At 51.0% G+C, this 20,010-nt stretch overlaps 1 protein-coding gene across 1 annotated transcript in view; it reads right to left on the reverse strand.

The window, feature by feature from the left end:
• The window catches only part of AKNA (AT-hook transcription factor), a 42,428-nt gene that overhangs the window by 12,283 nt on the left and 10,135 nt on the right, over positions 1 to 20,010 (reverse strand). The window contains exons 4-15 of the mRNA XM_090274620.1: positions 18,650 to 18,724; positions 14,810 to 14,966; positions 13,992 to 14,146; positions 11,954 to 12,013; positions 9,411 to 9,538; positions 8,758 to 8,965; positions 6,844 to 6,998; positions 6,569 to 6,742; positions 5,515 to 5,761; positions 4,502 to 4,608; positions 3,528 to 3,739; positions 1,603 to 1,762 (exon numbers count right to left, since the gene is read on the reverse strand). Coding sequence (XP_090130746.1) covers positions 1,603 to 1,762; positions 3,528 to 3,739; positions 4,502 to 4,608; positions 5,515 to 5,761; positions 6,569 to 6,742; positions 6,844 to 6,998; positions 8,758 to 8,965; positions 9,411 to 9,538; positions 11,954 to 12,013; positions 13,992 to 14,146; positions 14,810 to 14,966; positions 18,650 to 18,724 — 1,838 coding nt within the window. The remainder of the gene's footprint in view (positions 1 to 1,602; positions 1,763 to 3,527; positions 3,740 to 4,501; positions 4,609 to 5,514; positions 5,762 to 6,568; positions 6,743 to 6,843; positions 6,999 to 8,757; positions 8,966 to 9,410; positions 9,539 to 11,953; positions 12,014 to 13,991; positions 14,147 to 14,809; positions 14,967 to 18,649; positions 18,725 to 20,010) is intronic.

The raw sequence follows: 20,010 nt of genomic DNA on the forward strand, positions 1-20,010 counted from the left end.
TGTGTGATGTGTGCAGGACCAGCACAGCTCTGGTGTCCTGTCCCAGGCCAAAGGCCACTATTTGAGGGCCTGGGACTTGGAACTCCCACTTGGGTGTCACTCTCTCTGGCTTCTTCTTTTTTTTAAATTTTTAAAATCAGGATCTTAATTTCCCTGACTTAATTCTTTAGGGACTGCGCTGGCACTTAAACTCCATCTTTCCCTGCAAACTGACTCCCCCTGCTGGGCGCCCCCATCCCTGTATCAGCATCTAACTGTCGGGCCAGCCCCAAATTGAGGTCACTCGAGATCCTTCTCCTTCCCTGAACACCCCTGAAGTTAACCCACTGCCAAGTCCTGTGGGCCCAGCGCCTACATTCGTCTTCTGAGAGGCATGCCCCGCCCCCCCTCCCCTGCCCCATCGTCTCTCTCCTGGGCCAGGCAGCCTTCTTAGCGTCTCCTGGCCTCTATTCTCAACCCTTGGCCACGCAGCTCCCCCACTTCAAATCCCCCTCACTGTCTCTGGTGAGGCTTTTTTTTTCCCCCTCACTTTATGACATTCTTATTGATTTTAGAGAGAGAGAAAAGAAGGGGGAGAGAGAGGGAGAGAAACATCAATCAGCTGCCACTTGTGCTTGTCCATGTCGGGACCAGGGATCGGATACAGTACTATTTGGTTTATGGGATGACACCCAACTAATGGAGCCACCCCGGCCAGGGCTCAGGTGAGTCTTTATGCCGAGCCACCATCCAAACCTCTAGCTATGACACTGGGGCCCTCCGAGGTCTCCCCCAGGTCTCCCCATCGAACTCTCTGCTTTTATTGCTCGACATGCGTCCTCTCGCGCTCAAGAACCTGGCTAGAATGAACATTTGACTCCTCCAAGGTGATGGCACCCTCACCTCGAGTCCCCGGCACTTGCTGTTCCCTCTGCTGGTGCTACTGTTTCATGTCTCTTCCTCTGGTCTCAGCTGAGATGCCACTTCCCCCAGGAAGCTCTCCCTGAAGCCTCTGACTGAGCGAAATGCCCCTTCTGTGTTTCAACAGTCCTTTGAGCCTCTGCCATCACTGCACTCATCACACTTAGGGTGTGACCACCTATTTCTTTGTCTCCCTTACAAGATGGGGAGCCGTATGAGGCTAAGGACAGTGTCTTGTCCACTATGGTATTCCCAAGGCCTGGCATATCGTAGGCAAATAAGCCCCTAATTCCTATGCTAATGTCAGGGAGACAGCAGAGTACACTTATTAAACGCAGCCCTGGAAGCCAAACAGCAGCAGCTAGACCTGACTTTACACACAGACAGCATGACCGACGGCCCCAGGACTGCATGGCCGCGGGGGCTGCAGACAGTTACTGCAAAGCAGGCTCCCAGTGCACCCTGGGATTCTGCAGGAGGAGGGGTTTCAGCGCCAGAAAGGTGACCCTCTAGGTCATTTCCCACCGGCTGGAGACGTGTCTTCAAAGTCTGGATCAATGGTGTCCCATAGAAACAGCCTGAAGGGCAGGCACCTGAGTCCGCCTGGCCCCAGCATCGCCACCCTGGATGGGAAGGCTGAGCATGCCCCTCCCTCCCCTGAGCACCCCTCTCGTCTCTATGATGACCAAGCATCGGACTTACTCTCGCTCTGTCCTGGTGAGGAGGGCTGGGGTGGTCTCTGTCGGCCGACGGGGCAGAGTGGCAGTTGCAGGGGCCGGGGTGGAGGGGGGGCTGACTCCCGTGCCGGGGTGGAGCTGTTCAGAAATCTGCATTCGCCCCTCCAACCGCAAGCCAGGGACAGCTAGAGATGCAGAATGAGACCAAAGTGAGTTTACGTGGAGAAGACCCTCAATGTGCGCATTTGTGTGGGTGGAAGAATGAGGAGAGGGTGGTGAAGAGGTCACAAATGAAGCTCCTGGTGAGGTCCGTGGCCCACAGACCTCAAAACCAGAGGATGTGGTTCTTGCTGGGAGTTTGGGGTGTTGTGCTAGGCCTGCTGAGCTCTTCCAACTAGAATGCCCGCCACAGGCCACTGTTCTGGCATCAGATCCAAGTCTCCAGGCCCCTCCCCCTGCAAAGAGCTCATTGTTCCTCATGTGGGTCCCCCAGACTCTGTCATGCATGTCACCACGCTGTCTTGGAATTGGCTTTGGAGCCTCTCCCTCTCTCTGAAATTAGTCACATCTTTGCCCGAGAGCATGTTTTGGGGGGAAAGCATTCATAACTTTCGCTTCCCAAAGGGAGGGGCAATCAGAGCACTAACCTGGCCTGTGCATTAAAAACACCAAGCCCTTGGAATACTACTGAGCAACAGGTAAAGAAACAAACCACAAAGACATGGAACAATCAGATAAATCTCCGGAGAGTTATGCCGAGTGAAAAAGCCAGTTCCAAAAGGTTATATGTTATATGATTTCATTTATATAAATGACATTCTAGAAATGACAAAATTATAGACGTGGAGAACAGACTAGTGGTTTCCGGAAGCTAAGGGCAGGATGGAGGCAGGAGGGCAGTGGGTGTGTCTATAACGGGGCAACGAGAGGGGCCCTGCCATGTGCTGGGATCCCATGTTGGCACCTGGTAGGCGGTTGGCACCGCACTGCGGTTTTGCCAGATGTTATCACAGCACATGAGACTTCAGCGTATTATTTCTTACAACTGCCTGTGAATCTATCATTAATTAATAAAACTTTCACTGAAGTTGAATTTAAAACATTTTAAACGATGAACCTTAAAAGGAGGCAAAGGTAATCTGGGGAGTTAGAAGTCAGAGCAGTGGTTGCCTCTGGGAGGGGCAGGAGCGTCTACAAGGGGCGTGAGCAGGTTTGGGGGCTCTGATCATGTTGAGTTTCATGGTCTATGCTCACTTTAAGAAAATTCATCAATTTATGTTCTTTCCTGTATGTTTTATTTCAATAAAGAGCTCACATGTATTTTTAAAAGTAAAAAAATAAGTTACAGATAGTTTTTATAGACATGGAATGTGTTCATGATATAATGTTTAGTGAAAGAAAGGTTATCAAACAGTAATGTATCATATGATCTTACTTCCGTTTTAAGTATATGTAAATAAATACACACACATACACATACACACACTGGCACAGAAAACCTCTGGCAGGTTCTACACCAAAATGTCAGCAGTGACAGTTTGAGCATATTTTTCCTTTTGTTCCCTTTTGCCTGCCCTAGCTGTAAATTCAAATTTTCCTACAATGGTATTTTTTTTTTTTTAAACAGAAATGATTATATTTCAATACACAAGTTCTTACAACCAAAAATAAAACAGCACAGTAAAATAACAAAAACATGGTATTTCATTTGTAATGCATGAGAAATGGTTAACGTTTTAGTCATATGAGCTCTTAAGAAACCAGTTACAAAAATACTAATAATCCAAGGAACTGGAAAAAAAGAAAATGAAATAATACAAATGGCAATTAAGAACCTACAATGGTATTTTGTATCCTAAAGGGTAATGCAAGTCTTTTGTTGGTTGGATGTTATAATCCAAGCAATCCGGCCACTGCCAGGTCCTGGCCAACCCAGGCGCATCCACTCACCCACACTGGCTGCCATCACCGGCTCCAGGTGGTGGCTGAGTGCTCTCTGCCGGAGAGGACTGTCCCGGGTGGAGGGTTGCCTCTGGGTTCGGCTCCTGGGTGTTCTTGGCTCAGTGGCTCTTCTGGGAAATGGAAGACCCCTGGTCTGGGGATGGGAGGCTGCATCCCGGGGCGGAGAAGCCATGAAGGGCTGGGCGAACGTCCCTGGGCTACTGGTGGATCACGGAGGGAGCGACATGCTGAGGTCACACAGAGACAGGCCATGGCCTCCCAGCCCCTCCACACCCTAAACCAGTGACCTCCCAACTGTAGGACTGTGCACCCTGGAAAGGAGTATTTCTGAGGATGCACCCCCATTATATATATGCATTTCTTTGTAAGCTACAGTTTCACATCTGTCCACCAACATATGCAAAATCATAAAGCCCAATCTTGTTCTTAGAAAATGTACAGAGAAATAGAATTTCTAATCCTTTCTTCCCATGCAGCCCTGGGTTGCCATATGGGCCTCCTGAAGGGTCTGCACCTGGCCTTGAAGACCATCAAAGTCTTCAGGGTGGCTCCATCACTCACCCTTCACCCAAGTCCTCTCCATCCTCTTCTCCCCTTGGTTCCAGTCACCTCTTCCCCAAGTGGCCACCCTGACTGCCTTTTGTCTTTGCCTTTTGCTCACCTCATGCCACCCTCCCAGTTTTTATTCATTCACCATTCACCAGGACATTTGCTCAACAAATATTTATTTTCTGGTCTGTCTCAAATGGGCTGAGTGATGTGGGGCCAGTCACTTTCCCTCTCTGAGCCTCAGTTCCCCTCTATTAATAAGATGTGGGCAGGGAACCATTGTTGGGGGGATGATGAGGTCTGGGAGAATACCCAACTGTCAACCCCTGTTCTGGGCTCATAAGCCACTTTGATTCCCAGGCTATCCCACATGTGTGGCACTGAGGGGACAAGGGTGGGGGTCCCTGGGGTACCTGATGTGGGATAGCCGATGCTCTGGGGTCTGGGTGAGGGGTGACACCCTGCTGGTTTCTGAGTCCACAAAGCCACTGTCAGTCTCAGGTGATGCCATCCAGGACTCCTGCAAGAGGCAGTAGTGTCCCTTTAAGTCTGAGGAATGTGCCAGAGGCAGACTGGGAAGACCTTTCCAAATTCTGGCCTGGGCCTCACATTCCAGAAGCTCACAGCCTGGACTAGGGAGGCTGGTTCAGCTCCCCACGGCCAGGCCTAAGCCCTTAGCACCCAGCACGAGCACCAGGCCAAGGACAGAGACTCCATACCCTGAGGGGACCCTGAGCGAGACCCCCTTCCCTGAGGAGTGGGAGCCAGATGTCCTGAGCTGGTGAATGGAAAGAGGAGAAGGCAGACCCATCATAGGATGGGGATGCTCGTTTCCACATGTCTTCTGGCCTGGGCCTGCAATGCCATGGTCCTATGTGACTGCAGAGATGCCCAGTCAATCAGGAAAATGAAATCCATCCAACTACCTGCACACCAGGCCTCACAAGCAAGGCACAGAGAACACAGAGTCACCCAGGTGCCTGCCCTCAGTGAGCTCATGGTCTCATGCAGATTCCTTACTGTGGGCTCGTTAGGACTACAGGTGGGTGTGTGCATGTGTGTATGTGTGAACATGCTTGTATATGTGTCCTTCTGTGGGAATAAGTCATGCTCTATAGCATAAGTCACATTCCTTAGTGATCTGGGATCTGGGTCTAAAAATCACTGCTTTAATGGAGTCAAGAACGTGCCCCCCAGCTGTGTTAAGCAGGCTCAGAGGGCTCCAAGCTCCCAGAGGAGCCACAAGAGCCACTGGCAGAGGGATGGGGGTGGGCAAAGCTAAGACAAGAGGTGGTATTGGAGATAAGCCCTGTGTGCTGGGCAGGACTGTGACTGGCAGCAATGGCAGCAGGCATTCTGAGGAGCAAAGGCCCAGAGGCAGAAAGCTCCCCGAGGCTCTAAGCCAGTGCCCCTTGCCAACACCTACCTCCAGATGGGGACCACCAGCTTGGCGCAGACACTTCTGTGGAAGGCGCTCAGAGATGCCGCTTCCCTCTAGGCTGGTCAGACTGCTCTGGTGGGACGCTGCGGGCTTGGTGCCCTGAGAGTGGGGTGGCCTACCAGGGCCCGGAGGAGCTGCCTTGGCCTTGTCCAGGCCCAGCAGGTGCCCGTCTCTGGCCATGGGTGCATGGAAGCCTGCTGGTTTCCTGGACACCATTTGCTCCACAGTCTCCCTTGCAAAGAAGGAGAGGACGTCAGACCCTGGCCTGAGCCGGGTAGCCCTGGCCTGGGGGTCGAGCAGTCTAGGACGCAAGCTCTGATCAGACACCCCTGGGTCCCCACCCTGGTTCTGCCATCTTCTGGCTGTGTGACCTTGGGCAAGGCACTTTGCCTCTCTGAACCTCACTTTTCTCAACCATAAAATGCGGTTCCAATAAAACCCACCCTGTACACCACAGGAGAAATAATGTGGAAACAAATGAGTGAAAGCATCATTTCCCAGGCTCCAGGAACTTGTGTACCATCCTCTGTATTTCAGACATTTCCATAAACTTCAGTCTACTCAGAAAGACTTTATGTCACTATTATAAATGGAAGACCAGTATTTTGTGCCACAAATAGAAACGAACATTGAAAATAAACACCAAAACAATATTATCATAGTCTTGATAGATCCTGTTGCCTGCTAAAGGCTCTGGGCCTGAGGCCTGTTCTCTTCTCTCTCTCTTTTTAAAGGAAGACCAAGAAAGACATAACAGCACTGAGACTCTCTCCTTGATGTACTTACATGGCCTGCGACTGACAAGGGGAATACTGCTATTTAATGCTGCTTCTCTCCTCCTGAAAATCACATCCCACACAACCCAAAGTCATTTCAAGTGCTATCAGTGGCATACATTCCACATTCTGGAGAGATGCTGAGCTACGGGTCAGGAAAGCCATGTCTAAATTGTGAAGTGCTGTCTTGCTCACAAAGACAATCACTACCCCTGACATTCCAGTGTTGGCATGAGACAAGTGGCGGAGGCTCACGGACATACTCGAGGGGCATGCTGTGACTTCTCCCAGCTTGCACCGGGCGTTGCCTTGAGGAAAGCCTGCTGGTCGGTGCTGTTCCTGGAGCTGGAGCTGACCCATCAACTGCCAGGGTTCTGCCCTGCTCCTCCTCCTCCTCCACCGTCATGGCTTCTGGGAGGGACTTTACACTGAGATACCTGCAGAGGACACACAGAGGGGGCATGACCCTTGCTCAGCAGGAATAGCCAAGATCTAGCCACTGGGCCAGATGCCTGGCTCCCTCCCGGTGGGCACTCACCGATCCAGGAGCCCATGAAAGTCTTGCTCCACCTGCAGCTCCTTGTGCCTGAGTGGGGCAGGGAGCCCCAGTGGCCTGTCTTCCACCTCACTGCCAGTGGGGCTCACCTCCATGTTCACATGCAATGCGCAGGGGTCAACGCTGGTAGTGTCAGGCTGGGGGCCAGAAAGGAGGAGGAGCAGAGATTCAGCAGATAAATAAACATCACTTTTTAAGGACCTGCCTCCAGGCTCATGCTGGGTGCTGAAAAGTAAAAAGTAGGTTAGAGTCCTGCCTTGACCAGTGTGGCTCAGTAGATTGAGTGCCGGTATATGAACTGAAAGGTGGCTGGTTTGATTCCTGGTCAGGGCACATGCCTTGGTTACGGGCCATGCCCCAATTGGGGCCGTGTGAGAGGCAGCTTGCGAGAGGACAACTGATTATTTCTCTCATACATTGATCTATGTTTCTCTGCTTCTCTTTCTCCCTCCCTTCCCCTCTTTTTAAAAATAAATAAATAAAGTATATTTTTAAAAAGTGGGTTAGACTCACCAACCCCACCAATCTTTTTATGTGCATGCAAAATGTAGGGACTGGATCATAAGATTCTCAATACTAACTACCATTAATTGAGCACCTACAACATGCCAGGCACTGTACTTCACAACAATCCTACCAATACATACGGTTACTATGACCCATTTCACAGACATGTAACTGAGTGCAAATGATTTGCACGAAGTCACACAGAAGCGAGGGACAGGGCTAAGATTTTACCCTAGATTTCCTGCCAGAAGCACCTCTCCTGACCCCTCTCCATTCCAGTATAGACATCCAGCCCCCCAAAACACCATCACTGATAGAGCCTAGAAGCCCCTCGTGCCCTTGGGGTTTTACCAGTTAGTACATGAGATAGCACCTGGCAGACTTTTCCCACCTTCTGGGGCAGAGCACACTGTGAGAGAATTGCCCCTACATCACTGGGCCCCAAGAGTCAGCTACCATGGATACCTGACCAGAACCCAGTTCTCCACCTGCCCCAGCCCACCTAGCATGCAGCCCCTTCTCCTGCTCTGACTCCCAACAGATAAGTCTTTGCAGCACAGGTGGCAAGGAGCACAGGCAATAAGGCAGAGACGCCACCTCAGTCACCTGTGTGACCACTGCAAAACAGATCATGATCGTCTCTCACGGGCTGTGATGCGGACTGGAGAAAATTCTACAAAGCCCCTTCCATGTATGCCCTTGATCCAGGTCTTCCATCTTGGTGAACAATTCCCAAATCCATCCAGTGCCAAAAGCTAGAAGCCTGGGGGTCATCCTTAGTTCTCTGCCCTCTCACCACCATTTCAAGTGCAGTCAATGTGCCTCCTAAACCTCTCTCGAGCCCATGTTCATCTCTCCATCTGCCCTGCCACCTCCCCATCTCTGACTAGCTTACCTGCATATCCACTCATGACATGCCCTGTTGAAAACCTAGCAGTTTAAGACCAACTGCTTGATGTGCCCCATTAGCCCCTACATCATGGGTCCCTGCCTGTCTCTCCAGCCACATCTTTCAGACAACTGCCCCTTAACTTTTCATACTCTAGCCACAGGCCCTTTGCACAGGCCGTTTCCCCTACTGGATACACTGGATAGCTTCTTCTGCCCCTGGTATTTCCTACTCACTCTCAGATCTCACTTAAACATTACTTCCTCAAGGAAAGATTATCTCCTTCATAGCACTGATCAAAATTATAAATAACTGTAATTAGCTCAATTAGAAAACTCCACGAGGGTAGAAGCCATCTGTATTTTTTGTTTCCCGTTGAATTCCCACCATGTGTCATGGGTCCTGGCATATGGTACACACTTCATAAATATGCAGTAAAGAAGCCAATTAATAAAGAAATGAAGGAAGGAACAGACCAACATGATGGGGCAAAAAGATACCTCTGAGCTGATGGTCTGGATGGCCAGTGTGTGGGTTTGTCTCAAGGGAGAGGGCAGGCATGTTGGCCCATCGGGGAAGGGCATGGCTGGGAGGCTATCCGGAGGTGAGTATGACCCAGCTTGCTCGGGCTCCTGCTGCCTCTGTTCCATTTGGTCCTTCAACTCTTCCAGGCGAATTCCCAGCTGGAATATCTCCGCCTCCAGCTCCCTAAAATGGGGAAATACCAGTACAGGGAACTGAGGACGGTGGCCGCACTGGCATGTCTGGGAGACGGGCTTCAGAGCAGACCCCAGTGCCCATGGAGAATCTATTCCAAAGGGAGTCAGGAGGCCTCAGCCCGACTCCCCCTGTGCCACTGACAAGCTGTGGGACCTTGAGTAGGTCCCTTGCCCCACGGCCTCAATTACCCCATTCTCCAACAAGGGGTTTCAGCTCCATCTCCAAGGTCACATTTCATTGCACTGAGTCCAGAAGGACACAAATCTCAGCCTTCGGTATTCATTCACTTGGATATATGGCTAATTAGGGGAGGGTTTCTACCTGTTCCCCTAGTGTATAAATTATGAGGATGAAGCATACACCTCCTGGTGACCGAGGTAACTCGCTGGGCAGGCACGATCCCTCCTCCCTGGCCTCCCTCCCCAGCAGGTACCTGCCAGGATCAAATTTCTCAGGCATCCCCTTGGAGCCAGCAGGCTGCTGGGCCAGGTGCTGCTCCCTGCAGGCCTTCAGGTATTCTTCCTCCAGGGCTGAGTGGGCAGCCTTTAGCTGCTGGAAGCCCTGAAACCAGACCAGGTGAGGAAGATCTGAGTGCCCAGCCTCTGTACACTCTGTCCCTGCAAACAGAGTGGACAAGACAGCCCATGGAAGGGCCATGGCACTCAGCCTGGGCCTGTGGAGGCCTCTGGGCTTCTGAGTCCATGGGAAGCTGGAGTTGGGACCCTCCAGAGCCTGCCTGCCCTGGTTGAGCTCTCTGCTATCAGACTGGCATGGCATAGAGTCTCGGCACCAGCTCCAGAGGGTACCAATCCTTCCTAGGTGGAACTACAAGAACCCCAATGTTCCATGACAGTTGCAGTGTCAAATATGCCATCACAATGTCTCCATAAGGATCTAGTACTAGACAGACCATGGTTTTCACTTTTTTTTTCATCCTCACATTTATTGATTTTTGAGAGTGAGGAAGTGTGTGTGGGGGGACATTGAGAAACATCAGATGATTGCCTCCTGTATGTGCCCTGACCGGGGATCAAACCCGCAACCTAGGTGTGTGCCCTGACTGGGGACTGAATCCACAGCCTTTGGTGTATAGGACAATGCCCCAACCAACCGAGCCACGAGGTCAGGGTGGCCTTCATTCTTAATTCGCAGCACTGTGGGTTTTGGAACTTTAGTCACCTTTTCCCAAATCTGCATAGACTATCATGACAGATGATGTCATCGCTGTCATACTGCTGATAAAGATAAGTAACATCACTGAGCTTTGAGGCTCTGGACTAAAGCACTTTCCATTATTCATTTAACTTTAAACATAAGCCTAATAAGATGGATATATTATCATCTTCATTTAAAGAGGAGGAAGCCCTGGCTGCTGTGGCTCAGTGGATTGAGCATCGGCCTTCGAGCCAAGTGTTGCTGGTTCGAATCCCAGTCAGGTCACATGACTAGGTTGCACGTCAAGTCCCCAGTTGGGGGAGCAAGTGAGAGACAACCACACAATGATGTTTCTCTCCCTCTCTTTCTCCTTTCCCCTCTCTAAAAATAAATAAACAAACAAATAAATTATTTAAAAAATAAATAAATAAAAACTAAAGAGGAGGAAGCAGGTGCAAAGTTGGTGATGGTCACACAGTGAGTGAGCAGGTTATAGAGCAGAATTTGGACCTTGGGCCTCTGGCTCCAGAGCTCTTGGACCTAACAATTACACTTGGCCCGCACAGTAAATGTGATAATAGCTAACACATGGCTAAAACTACAGGAGGTGGGATCATTATCCCTGGCTCGGTATCATCCCATCCCACTCTATGCTGATGACACATGAGGCCAAGGACAATCTAGCCCCAGTCAAGCTTGATCGTCCAACAGCTCCCAACCTCCCTGTATATGAAGGAATTATGGTAGAGGGGAAGGAAATGAATGGTTTTTTAATTTTTAAGGTCCTTGATCATCCACTCAATGAGATAATATTGTATCACACGTCTGTAATTGGAAAATGCATGTAACGTCTATACAATCACAGAGGGAAATACTTGTACCATAATATTTTCTACAAACCGAGTGTGTTGCATCTGTCCCTCTCGGCCCTCTCTCTCCCCGCCCTGTTCTGTGCCTCAAGCATCAACTGGGCTTCCTAACTGCTGGCTTCCCATGGGGTCTGTCCAGTGGGAGGCACCTGTGAGAGGTCACAGGGCAAGAGGAGAGAGACCTGGGAAGAAACGGCTCCAGGCTGGGTGTCCCTGTTCCTTGTCAGGCCCCTGAGGCTGCCACACCCTGCAAACTGCCCCTTCATTGACCCCCACACTCCCAGCTTTGAGACTTCCATCTGCTCCTTTGGGGCCCTGGCTGATGCACCAGAAACCTAAATTTCTCATAGGATGAGGGTTACCTAGAAATACCCATGTCCAAAAGGAAGTAAGCCAATAATGGTTAGATCAGGGGTCTTCCCCATGCCCCCCACCCAGTTTTTAATTTTTTGGCAATTACTATTATACTGAAGAAAATAAAAAAGAAAAGGCCTCTTTCTGGTTGCCGAGAGCAGGATAATTGGTGGGAAGCCATGCAGGGCAGTGATTATGACCCTGGACTTGGGAATCAGACCGACCTGGGTCCAGGCTCTGCAGCCTATTCACTGTGTGGCCTTTGAGTCACCTCTCTGGGATTCAGTTCCATCCCAGTTAAATGCGGGTGATGACTGTAACTGCCTTGCTGGGTTGTTATGATGATAAAATGAAATAATGTACTCAAAGAGCTTGCCACGGAGCCTGGCATACCACCATCATTGCATAGTAAGTGGTAACTATTGTGATATAATGATCATTATCATTGGAAAGCTAAGCAGAGGCTGTTTCTTCTAAAAGGAGACACTGTGTCTGGGACTCTCTGGCATGTCTTGCAGCAAGTGAAGCTTCAGAGGTTCCGCGACAGGAGACAGAGCGGTTATCTGGCAGCTCTAAGGGCTTCTGAAGTGGGCGGTACCTTGAGTTGATCCTGGGGCGCCAGCCGTCCTGCCTGCATCAGGCCCACAAAGGACTCCACCTGAATGTTGGGAAAAGGAAAGAGTCCATGAACCCAGACCCTGGAAGGTGAGTCCTGTGGACTTCCGCCCTCGGCCACATCCACTCTTTGGCACGGGGAGCTGGTCCTGCCTCGGGATGCGGGTTTTCTGCCAAGCACAGAGAGGTGTGTGCCAGAAATTGACTTCATCATTGACCTCGGCCATGGCAGCCCTGGGATAATTAAAGGGGAACCTCCAGGAATTTATCAACAGCAACGTGCACTCATTCATGTGCATGAAGACCTTTAAGGCAGAATATTTACTGCAGCATGGTGGGGATGGGGTGGGGTAGGGGAAGGTGGGAGTCGGGGGAACAGTTTAAATGCCTATCTGGGGAACAGTATGCAGACGGCAAGAAGAGACAGGCACACGTATATGTTCCGATGTATAAATGCCTCTAAGACCTACTTTTAAGCATCAGATAAAGGTACAGGACAGCGTTTCTAGTATGCTACCAACTGTATAAAATATATGGAGAACAAAAAAGGCAAAATATAAATACAATTGCTTGTGTACAACAAACTGTCTCTAGGAAGATGCAAAAAACTAAAACATTGTTTCTGGGGAGAACTGGGTGGCAGAAGGATAGGGCTGTCCCTCAAACTTTTAATAAAATGAATTTATTGCCTACCTAGAAATAAATATTCAAATTAGGAACATTAAAGAAATCAAGGTACTGTCTACTTATGTGACCATTTCTATAAATACATGTGGCTCCTTTATGAGACAGTGCAGCTCTGGCTCATTAGGGGTCACCTGGTGCCCCAGCTCCTGCTCGGTGTGATGACCTTGGCTTTGCTTCACTTTACAACACACAGGAGAAGGAGAACTGTCTCTCCAGTTACAGGACCCAGAGTGGTGGTGTCATTCATGCTATTACAACAGGGATGAGTCTGAACACATTATGCTAAGTGAAAGAAGCCAGACACAAAAGGACAAGTATTATATGAGATATCCAAGACAGGTAAACCTGACAGACAGAGAGCAGATGAGCAACCACCAGGGGATGGAGGAAGGGGAATGGGAGTGACTGCTTAATAGATATGGAGCTTCTTATTGGATGATGAAAATATTATAAAATTGATTGTGGTGGTCGTGCATGACTGTGAATATAGTAAAATGACTGAAGCATTAATTTTAAATGAGTGAATTATATCTCAATAAAGCTGTTACCAAAAAAAGAGAAGAAGGAAGGAAGGAAGGAAGGAAGGAAGGAAGGAAAGAAGAAAGATAACAAAAAAAGAAAGGAATGCTGGTGTTTCTCTGAAGGAATTTAGTTTTCTGAACATGGTAATGTATGTAACTACTCCATTTCCCTTTTTGCATTGACAACTAGGAAGCTCAAAGCCAAACATGAATCTGGTAGTGTTTAGGGTCCAACAGAATACTTTGTTTACTCACTTCACCCTAAGTTCATTTTATTTTATTTTTCTACCCTTACTTCCTCTCTGCCCAAGTTTGCTCGCTTCCGTTTGTGTAATGTGGTTATAATGCACGTATTTTCTAAGCCACTTTTGGACTAAGGCCAAGTGTGTAGTTATAAACAGATCTACAAAACAATTCAACATTATTTGGACTGTTCGATGAAAATATAAAGGCCCTTTGAGAGGTGACTGAGAGTTGGTTTCTGTAATGAAATGAACTAAGAAAGTGGGGTGATTTATCCTGAAGAGGAAAGGTCAAGTGGAGGCTCCATTACCCTTCCAGAACCCTGAGAGCTGAGAGTATCCTCCGGAGGAAAAACAGGAGACAGTTTCAAGCACAACAGGAGAGAGTTTGATGAGATGCAATGCCACAAAGGCAGTTAAACCTACCTCTGGGTGACAAAGAGGAGGCTGGAGCCACGTGGGCTCTAAAACCAGGGACAGGATCACGTTTTTGACACGATCGAGTGAACAGGCAGAGACTCTGCTTCCCCCAGGTGTATGTCCCACCTGGCAAAGCTGGAGTTCCACTCACCTGGGCCAGGAACTGACTAGCCTGAGAAGCCAGCATCTGGGTCCGCTCTGCTGAGGGCTGGTCCTGGGCGAGGCCTGGGTTCTCCGGAAGCCACCCGTGGGTGGGTGCACTGGAGGGTGAGGAGGGGCTCGGGTCTCCTTGCACTGACGACCACCCTGGAATACGCAACCACTGAACACTGGGGCCAAGAACAGTCCTCCCTGCGGCTGAGAGACCAATGCAGCCCCCATCATCAAGTTACAGCTCCATCATCTCACGGTCACGCCACCTTCACATAGGCTGTAGAAGTGGCTGGGCAGTGCTGTCCCCATTTACAGGAGAGAACAAGGTCTGGATCTGCCCTGCACCACACAGCTGGAGCCCAGTCAGGCCTCGGGGCTTGCAGGCAACACTGTGGACTCAAACTCCGAAAGACGCACGTTCCAATCCCAACCCTCCCCCATGTGCTCACCTCTCCGGGCCTTGGTCTCTTTAACTGTCATGGGGTAACACCAGCATGCACCCAGCCATGGGGGATTAACTGGGATCATGTGAGGCCAGGCTGGGCCCAGGGCCTGGCCCCCATATGGGCTCCACAGTGGCAATGCTCTTTGTCATGCAACTTGTCCAAGATCACCCAGTTGCTAAGTGGCAGAGACAAAGCGGGACACTTTCCCCATCTCCATCTGACTTCTTCAAGTCAAAGAGCCCAGAGAGGGCCCTCACATCTCTCTCTCCCCCGGCCTGAAGCCAGTGCCAGCCCAGGGTAAACCAAGTGCCCCTGGAACAGAATCATAGGCAGAAGGACCCTCCTGCCATGTCTTCTCAAGCAGACTCACCTGCGGCCTTGGAGGCCTGTGGGGCCTCGGTGGGCCCTGGCCACCGGTCCACAGAATGGGGTTGTGGGATGGTGAAGGACAAGACCTTGGTCCCCTGGGACACCGTCCCTGTGCGGATGCTGTGGCTGGCCTGGGGTGGGTCCGAGTACAGGTTCACCTGTCAGGGAGAGAGGCCAGGAAGAGCCAAGTCAGGGCTGGAGCCGACCCACCCAAAAGGCCTCACCTTCATTCGCTCTGTCCCCCATGCACCCAACAAGCAGGCCTGGGATAATAAATGCTACCTTCTGTGGAGCCCGTGGGTAGAGAAGCCAAAGACTGGGCAAAGGTTATGTTTCATTCTCTCTTTATGGAAGTCCCCAAAGGGAGGCAGGGCAGGGACCATCAGTCCCATTCTATAGGAGAGAAAACTGGGACTCAAGAGAGGTTAAAATCACTAACTCAAAATCCCCAGCTGATAAACCCATGGGCTGGGATAATAACCTGGCTTTGACCACAAAGTTTATGTTTCTTTTTATGTTAATAATTTTAAAATAATATTTGTTATAGTAATTTATAACCATAATAATACAATAATTAATATAATACTTAACATCAAGCAAGTATTATTATAATGATATGTTTATTAATAAAAGCTTTCTAATAATAATATGGTACTGATAATATCAGCAATTAAGGCTGTTTGAGTGAATGAGAAAACCAACCACTAAAGGAACTGCTCTCTCAGCTGTAGCTGATCACCACCATCGAGGATGGATTTGACGTAGGAAGTAGCCCGGTGTGTGAGAGAGAAGTCTGGAGTCAGGCAGCCAGCCAAGGGAAATCATCAGAAGCTCAAAATTCGAGGAGACCCATGTACCGTACGGTGGTTTAGAGCAGGGTTGGCAAACTGGGGTCTGTTTTGTGAATAAGGTTTCAGTGAACACAGACAGGCTCGTTTGTTGAAGTGTTGTGTACGATTGCCTTCATGCTACAACTGCAAAGTTGAGTTGTTACCATAGAGACAGTGTGATCCACAAAGACAAAAATATTCACTCTCTGGCCTTTGGCAGAGAAAAGTTTGCTGACCCCTAAGCTTAGCGTGGGAGCTCTGCAGAGCCTGGATTCACGTCCACCTTTGAGTCCTACAGCAGCTGACGTAACTAGCCTCTCTGTGCACAAACTGAGTGCTCAGGAAACTGCAGCCACACTTTCATCACCATCATCCCCACTGTTACCAATGTCACCACCATGACCTTCATCCCCACCATCATCAACATTATCACATTCATCATCATCATCACCACTGATCACCCCATCCCCGCAGGCAGACCCCTGGAAAAGCTGCTCCCCTGTGGTGTCTCAGTGCTCCCTGCTCCTCAAGGCATCAGGCAGCTTCTCCTACTGCCTGGTGCTTCCCCAAGGTCAGGAGTGGGCAGTTCAGGGTGGACCTGGTGCAGGGAGCTCCCTGGCCCCGAGGCAGGTCGCCTCTCCCTGCTTAAGTGGCTCTTCACGTCCTGCCTGTGGCAGAAAAATCTGCTCTGAAGTGAGGGACAATGGTCCTGCATTGCCTGGGCACGCTCCCCTCCCCCCCACCCCACACCCCCCACCCCTGCCCCAACCCCACACCCCCGCCCTGCCTCCAGCTGCCTCCTCCTCTTTCAGGCCCAGCCTCTGATGAGAACAAAGCTGGATTTTAATAATCCCCTCGGCCATCTGCTCAGACCCAAGTATGGGGCCCTGCCCACCAGCACCCCTCTTCTCCCAGGGTGATCCAAATCTGGGTGAAGCCCAGCCTTGCATGTCACTCCCTGTCCCACCTGTCCCTCCCTTGGCCTCAGACCGGGCTCATAGGAACAAGCAGCTTTCAGCACGAGGACCCATTGTTTTAGGGACCAGAGAGCTGGAAGCAGAGGGGCCCATAGGCCTGTGCAGATGCCCTGGATCGGGGAGCTGAAGGTGGCTGTGGGCAGCTACTGAGCTGTCTCCCAGAATACAGCTGGGACCCACCCCTGGGCTCCTGGGCGCCCCTTTTAAGCCAGGGTGTCCCATGGTGCTTCCAGAAACTGGACTGGCTCCCTCCGGGGGGGTTAATCAGTGAAGGGGCGAATCAGTGAGTGCAGGAAACACTGGGTTAAATAACTGACTATACTCTGCACAGATGGGTTTCTCACAGCCTTTAAAATGCTAATGGGCTTTATGAATGGGGTGAGGAGGGGGAAGGAGTGGAGGGAACAGGAAATTTCCCAACCCCTCTGAACACAGAAACCTCTCTTGCCCCCCAGCCCTACCACATCCCACCTCCACCAGGGGCTTCTGGACCAGCGAGGGGCCATCCCAACACACACTTTTAGGGAAGGCAGTTTTATGTCATCCCTGGGGTAATTTCTGGTCTCCTCAGCCTCCCAGACGCCCCGGCAGCTGAGAGGCAGCTGAGATGGGGAACAGAGGCTGCAGGGACTAGCAACCAGGCACCGAATGTGTGAGATGACTGTGAACCCTGGCCCTAAGCTTTCCCTACACCGACTCATTTGCTTAATGAGTCAAGAAGGAACACAAGGGAAGGAGGGAGGGAGGAGAGGCCTTGAGCCCCTGCCTCTCCTGGGGTCCCAGTTCTCTGATGTGTAAGACAGGGAGCTGTGGGTTTGGACCTAAGGACCAGTTCCTTTCCCCTAGGACCTTCTAGGGATCTGCAGTCATGAGACCGTGGTTTCTCGGGGGCAGAATGCCTCACCCAGCCGCTCTGCAGTCCTCCCAACACCCCCGTCCCTTCCGCCCCTGAATCTGGCTCAGTAGTTCAGAGCTGTAAGGAGGCTTAAGATCGGGTAGAGCGCACTGGCTTCCAGAAGGAAGGCTTGATCAACCCCCTTTTACACATGTGACAAGGAAGCTAGGGTAGGAAGGGACCTGCCCATGTGTGAGGCCGGTGTGGGGGTCACAGAGCAGGGCTGCTAGGACAGGGCCCCTTTGCCATCATGACTGCCTCCATGTGCACTTCAGAGGGGCACTTCTAGATGGCCGAGAGCAGCACTGTGGCAGGGGGAGGGGTCCTGGACTGTGACAGGGGCCGGCGCACATGGGAGGCCTGAGGGGGGAGGCCAGGGAGAAGGAGAGTCTGCATCTCTGCGCCTCAGCTCCCCCCCCCCACCTCCGCTGCTACCTGATGGGGCAAGACGGGGGAGGGGGGAGGCAGGAAGCCACAGGGGCCACCACAGGTCTCACTTCCTGCCTCACCCCAGAAAAGGGGAAGGTCTCACAGCTTCCTCCCAAGATGGGGTGGGGGCTGGGCAGGATGGCAGCCAGCTCTCTTTGGGTGGGTGGATTTCTCCCCCCATGCTCCCCCTGCCTCACAGCTGGCACTCACTCAGCATTCAGTCAGGGGATGAGGGGACAGGCTGTGGTCAATGGTGGGGAAGAAGAAAGGCAAAGTTGTGCTCCGGAAGGATCAGGCTGAGGAAACAAACACCAGGGGGCTAAGAAGAAATTCTGTGCTGCTTCCTTGAGGCTCAGAGATCCCAAGTAACTGCCTTAAGGTCACACAGCTGATCTGTCATGGATTCAGGAATCAAGCCCAGGTGATCTTCACCTAGAGCTCATCTAGAAGCAGAAGGCTTCTGGGGCCATCCCTGGGGAGCCTGGATTCTAGGATTCAAGGACGTCAAAGCTCATCAACAATAAAGGAGACTGAGCCTGAAGACCACTGGCCAAGGTCACAAAGCGAGTGACCTTGTGGTAGAGCAGGAAGGACTGGGTTCCACCATCCCTACAAGGCAGGTCTCAGGAGACAAGCGGCAGGGGCCCTCTCATAGATATTGAAGAAGTGTCATCTCCAGGGCCCACACCTGACCCCACCCCTCTGGGTACCTTGGCTGCCAGGCGCAGCTGGTCGATGGTGTTCTCAGCCTCAGCATACTTGGTGAGGAGCTTGTGGTAGTCCTCCTGCAGGAAGGAGACAGCAAAGTGACCACATGCCCAGGCTCCTCGCGGTGAGGCCCCTCACAGGGAACCCGCCCCCCAACAGGGGCTTCTGGGTCCCTCAAAGTGGAAACGCTCAGTGTTGGGACCTGAGAGACCCTTCCAGGCTCATGTGTAATGCAGACTCCCTATGGCCAAATTCTGGAGCATCGGAGGCAGCAGGACAACTCACCCAACAGCCCTTCCACCATCCTGACAACGAGTCGGGGGGCAGGGCCTTGGGGCTGCTTGACCCCCATGCACAACCCCGTCACAGAGGACCGCAGCTGCTTGCATCCAGGTTCCTGCTCATCTGTGGGCTCCGTGCGTTAAGGCCCACATCTGGCTTCCCCACCGCCCTACTTGTGGCTTAAGTAGTATGTGCTTAATAAGTATATTTTAATGGATGAATGAATGATTGAGGGTCCCCTTGGTACAAAAATAGAAGACTTGAAAACGACAGTTGTGTCTGCTCAGAGTCACTACTTAGCTTAAACCAAACTGAAGCGCTTCATTAAAACAAGTCACTACAGGGAGGAAAGCAAGAACAAACATCACCAGCTGCCTCTGAAGGATGCTGGGGAAGTGATGCATATTTTGAAAACTGGTCATTAGAGGGATAGAATCAAGCATCACTCCTGTCTTGTCCCTGTGAACAAGACCTTGGTAACCAAACAGTTGATGAGGGAAAAGTTTTACTTTATAGAAAATGTCCATCAAATAACCACAGAAGGAACGCTAGCCTGGGGATACATACTATGATTGGTCGCCCCCAGTGAAGGACTGGGTCAAGGCGGTGGCCGTCAGCAGTTGCTCACCTCACAGCCGAGGCCAGCAGGCACCCCTGCCTCCTGAGGGGACCCCCATGATGTGCTCTTGCCCCAGACTCCCTACCGGTGAGGTGCTCAGGGTCTGGAGGCGAAATAACACAGGTGATAACAACACGAAAAAACCTCTAGCTCTAAACTGACAATAGGCAGGACCAAGGACCATAGGAAGAGACACTGGAGGTGCATGAGCTGGTCCAGACTGTGGAAGACTCTACAGGACAGGAATGGTTCCTTAACAAGTAAGTTACAAGGAAGAAGGAAATGTGGAAGGAAGGAAGGAAGGAAGGAAGGAAGGAGAGAAGGAAGGAAGGAAGGAGGGAGGGAAGGAAGGAAGGAAGGAGGGAGGGAAGTAAGGAAGGAAGGAAGGAGGGAGGGAAGGAAGGAAGAAAGGAAGGAATGAAGGGAGGGAAGGAGGGAAGGAAGGAAGGAAGGTGGGAAGGA

This window comes from Furipterus horrens, unplaced genomic scaffold (assembly GCF_987537825.1).
Source record: "Furipterus horrens unplaced genomic scaffold, mFurHor1.1.pri manual_scaffold_4, whole genome shotgun sequence".
Taxonomy (NCBI): domain Eukaryota; kingdom Metazoa; phylum Chordata; class Mammalia; order Chiroptera; family Furipteridae; genus Furipterus; species Furipterus horrens.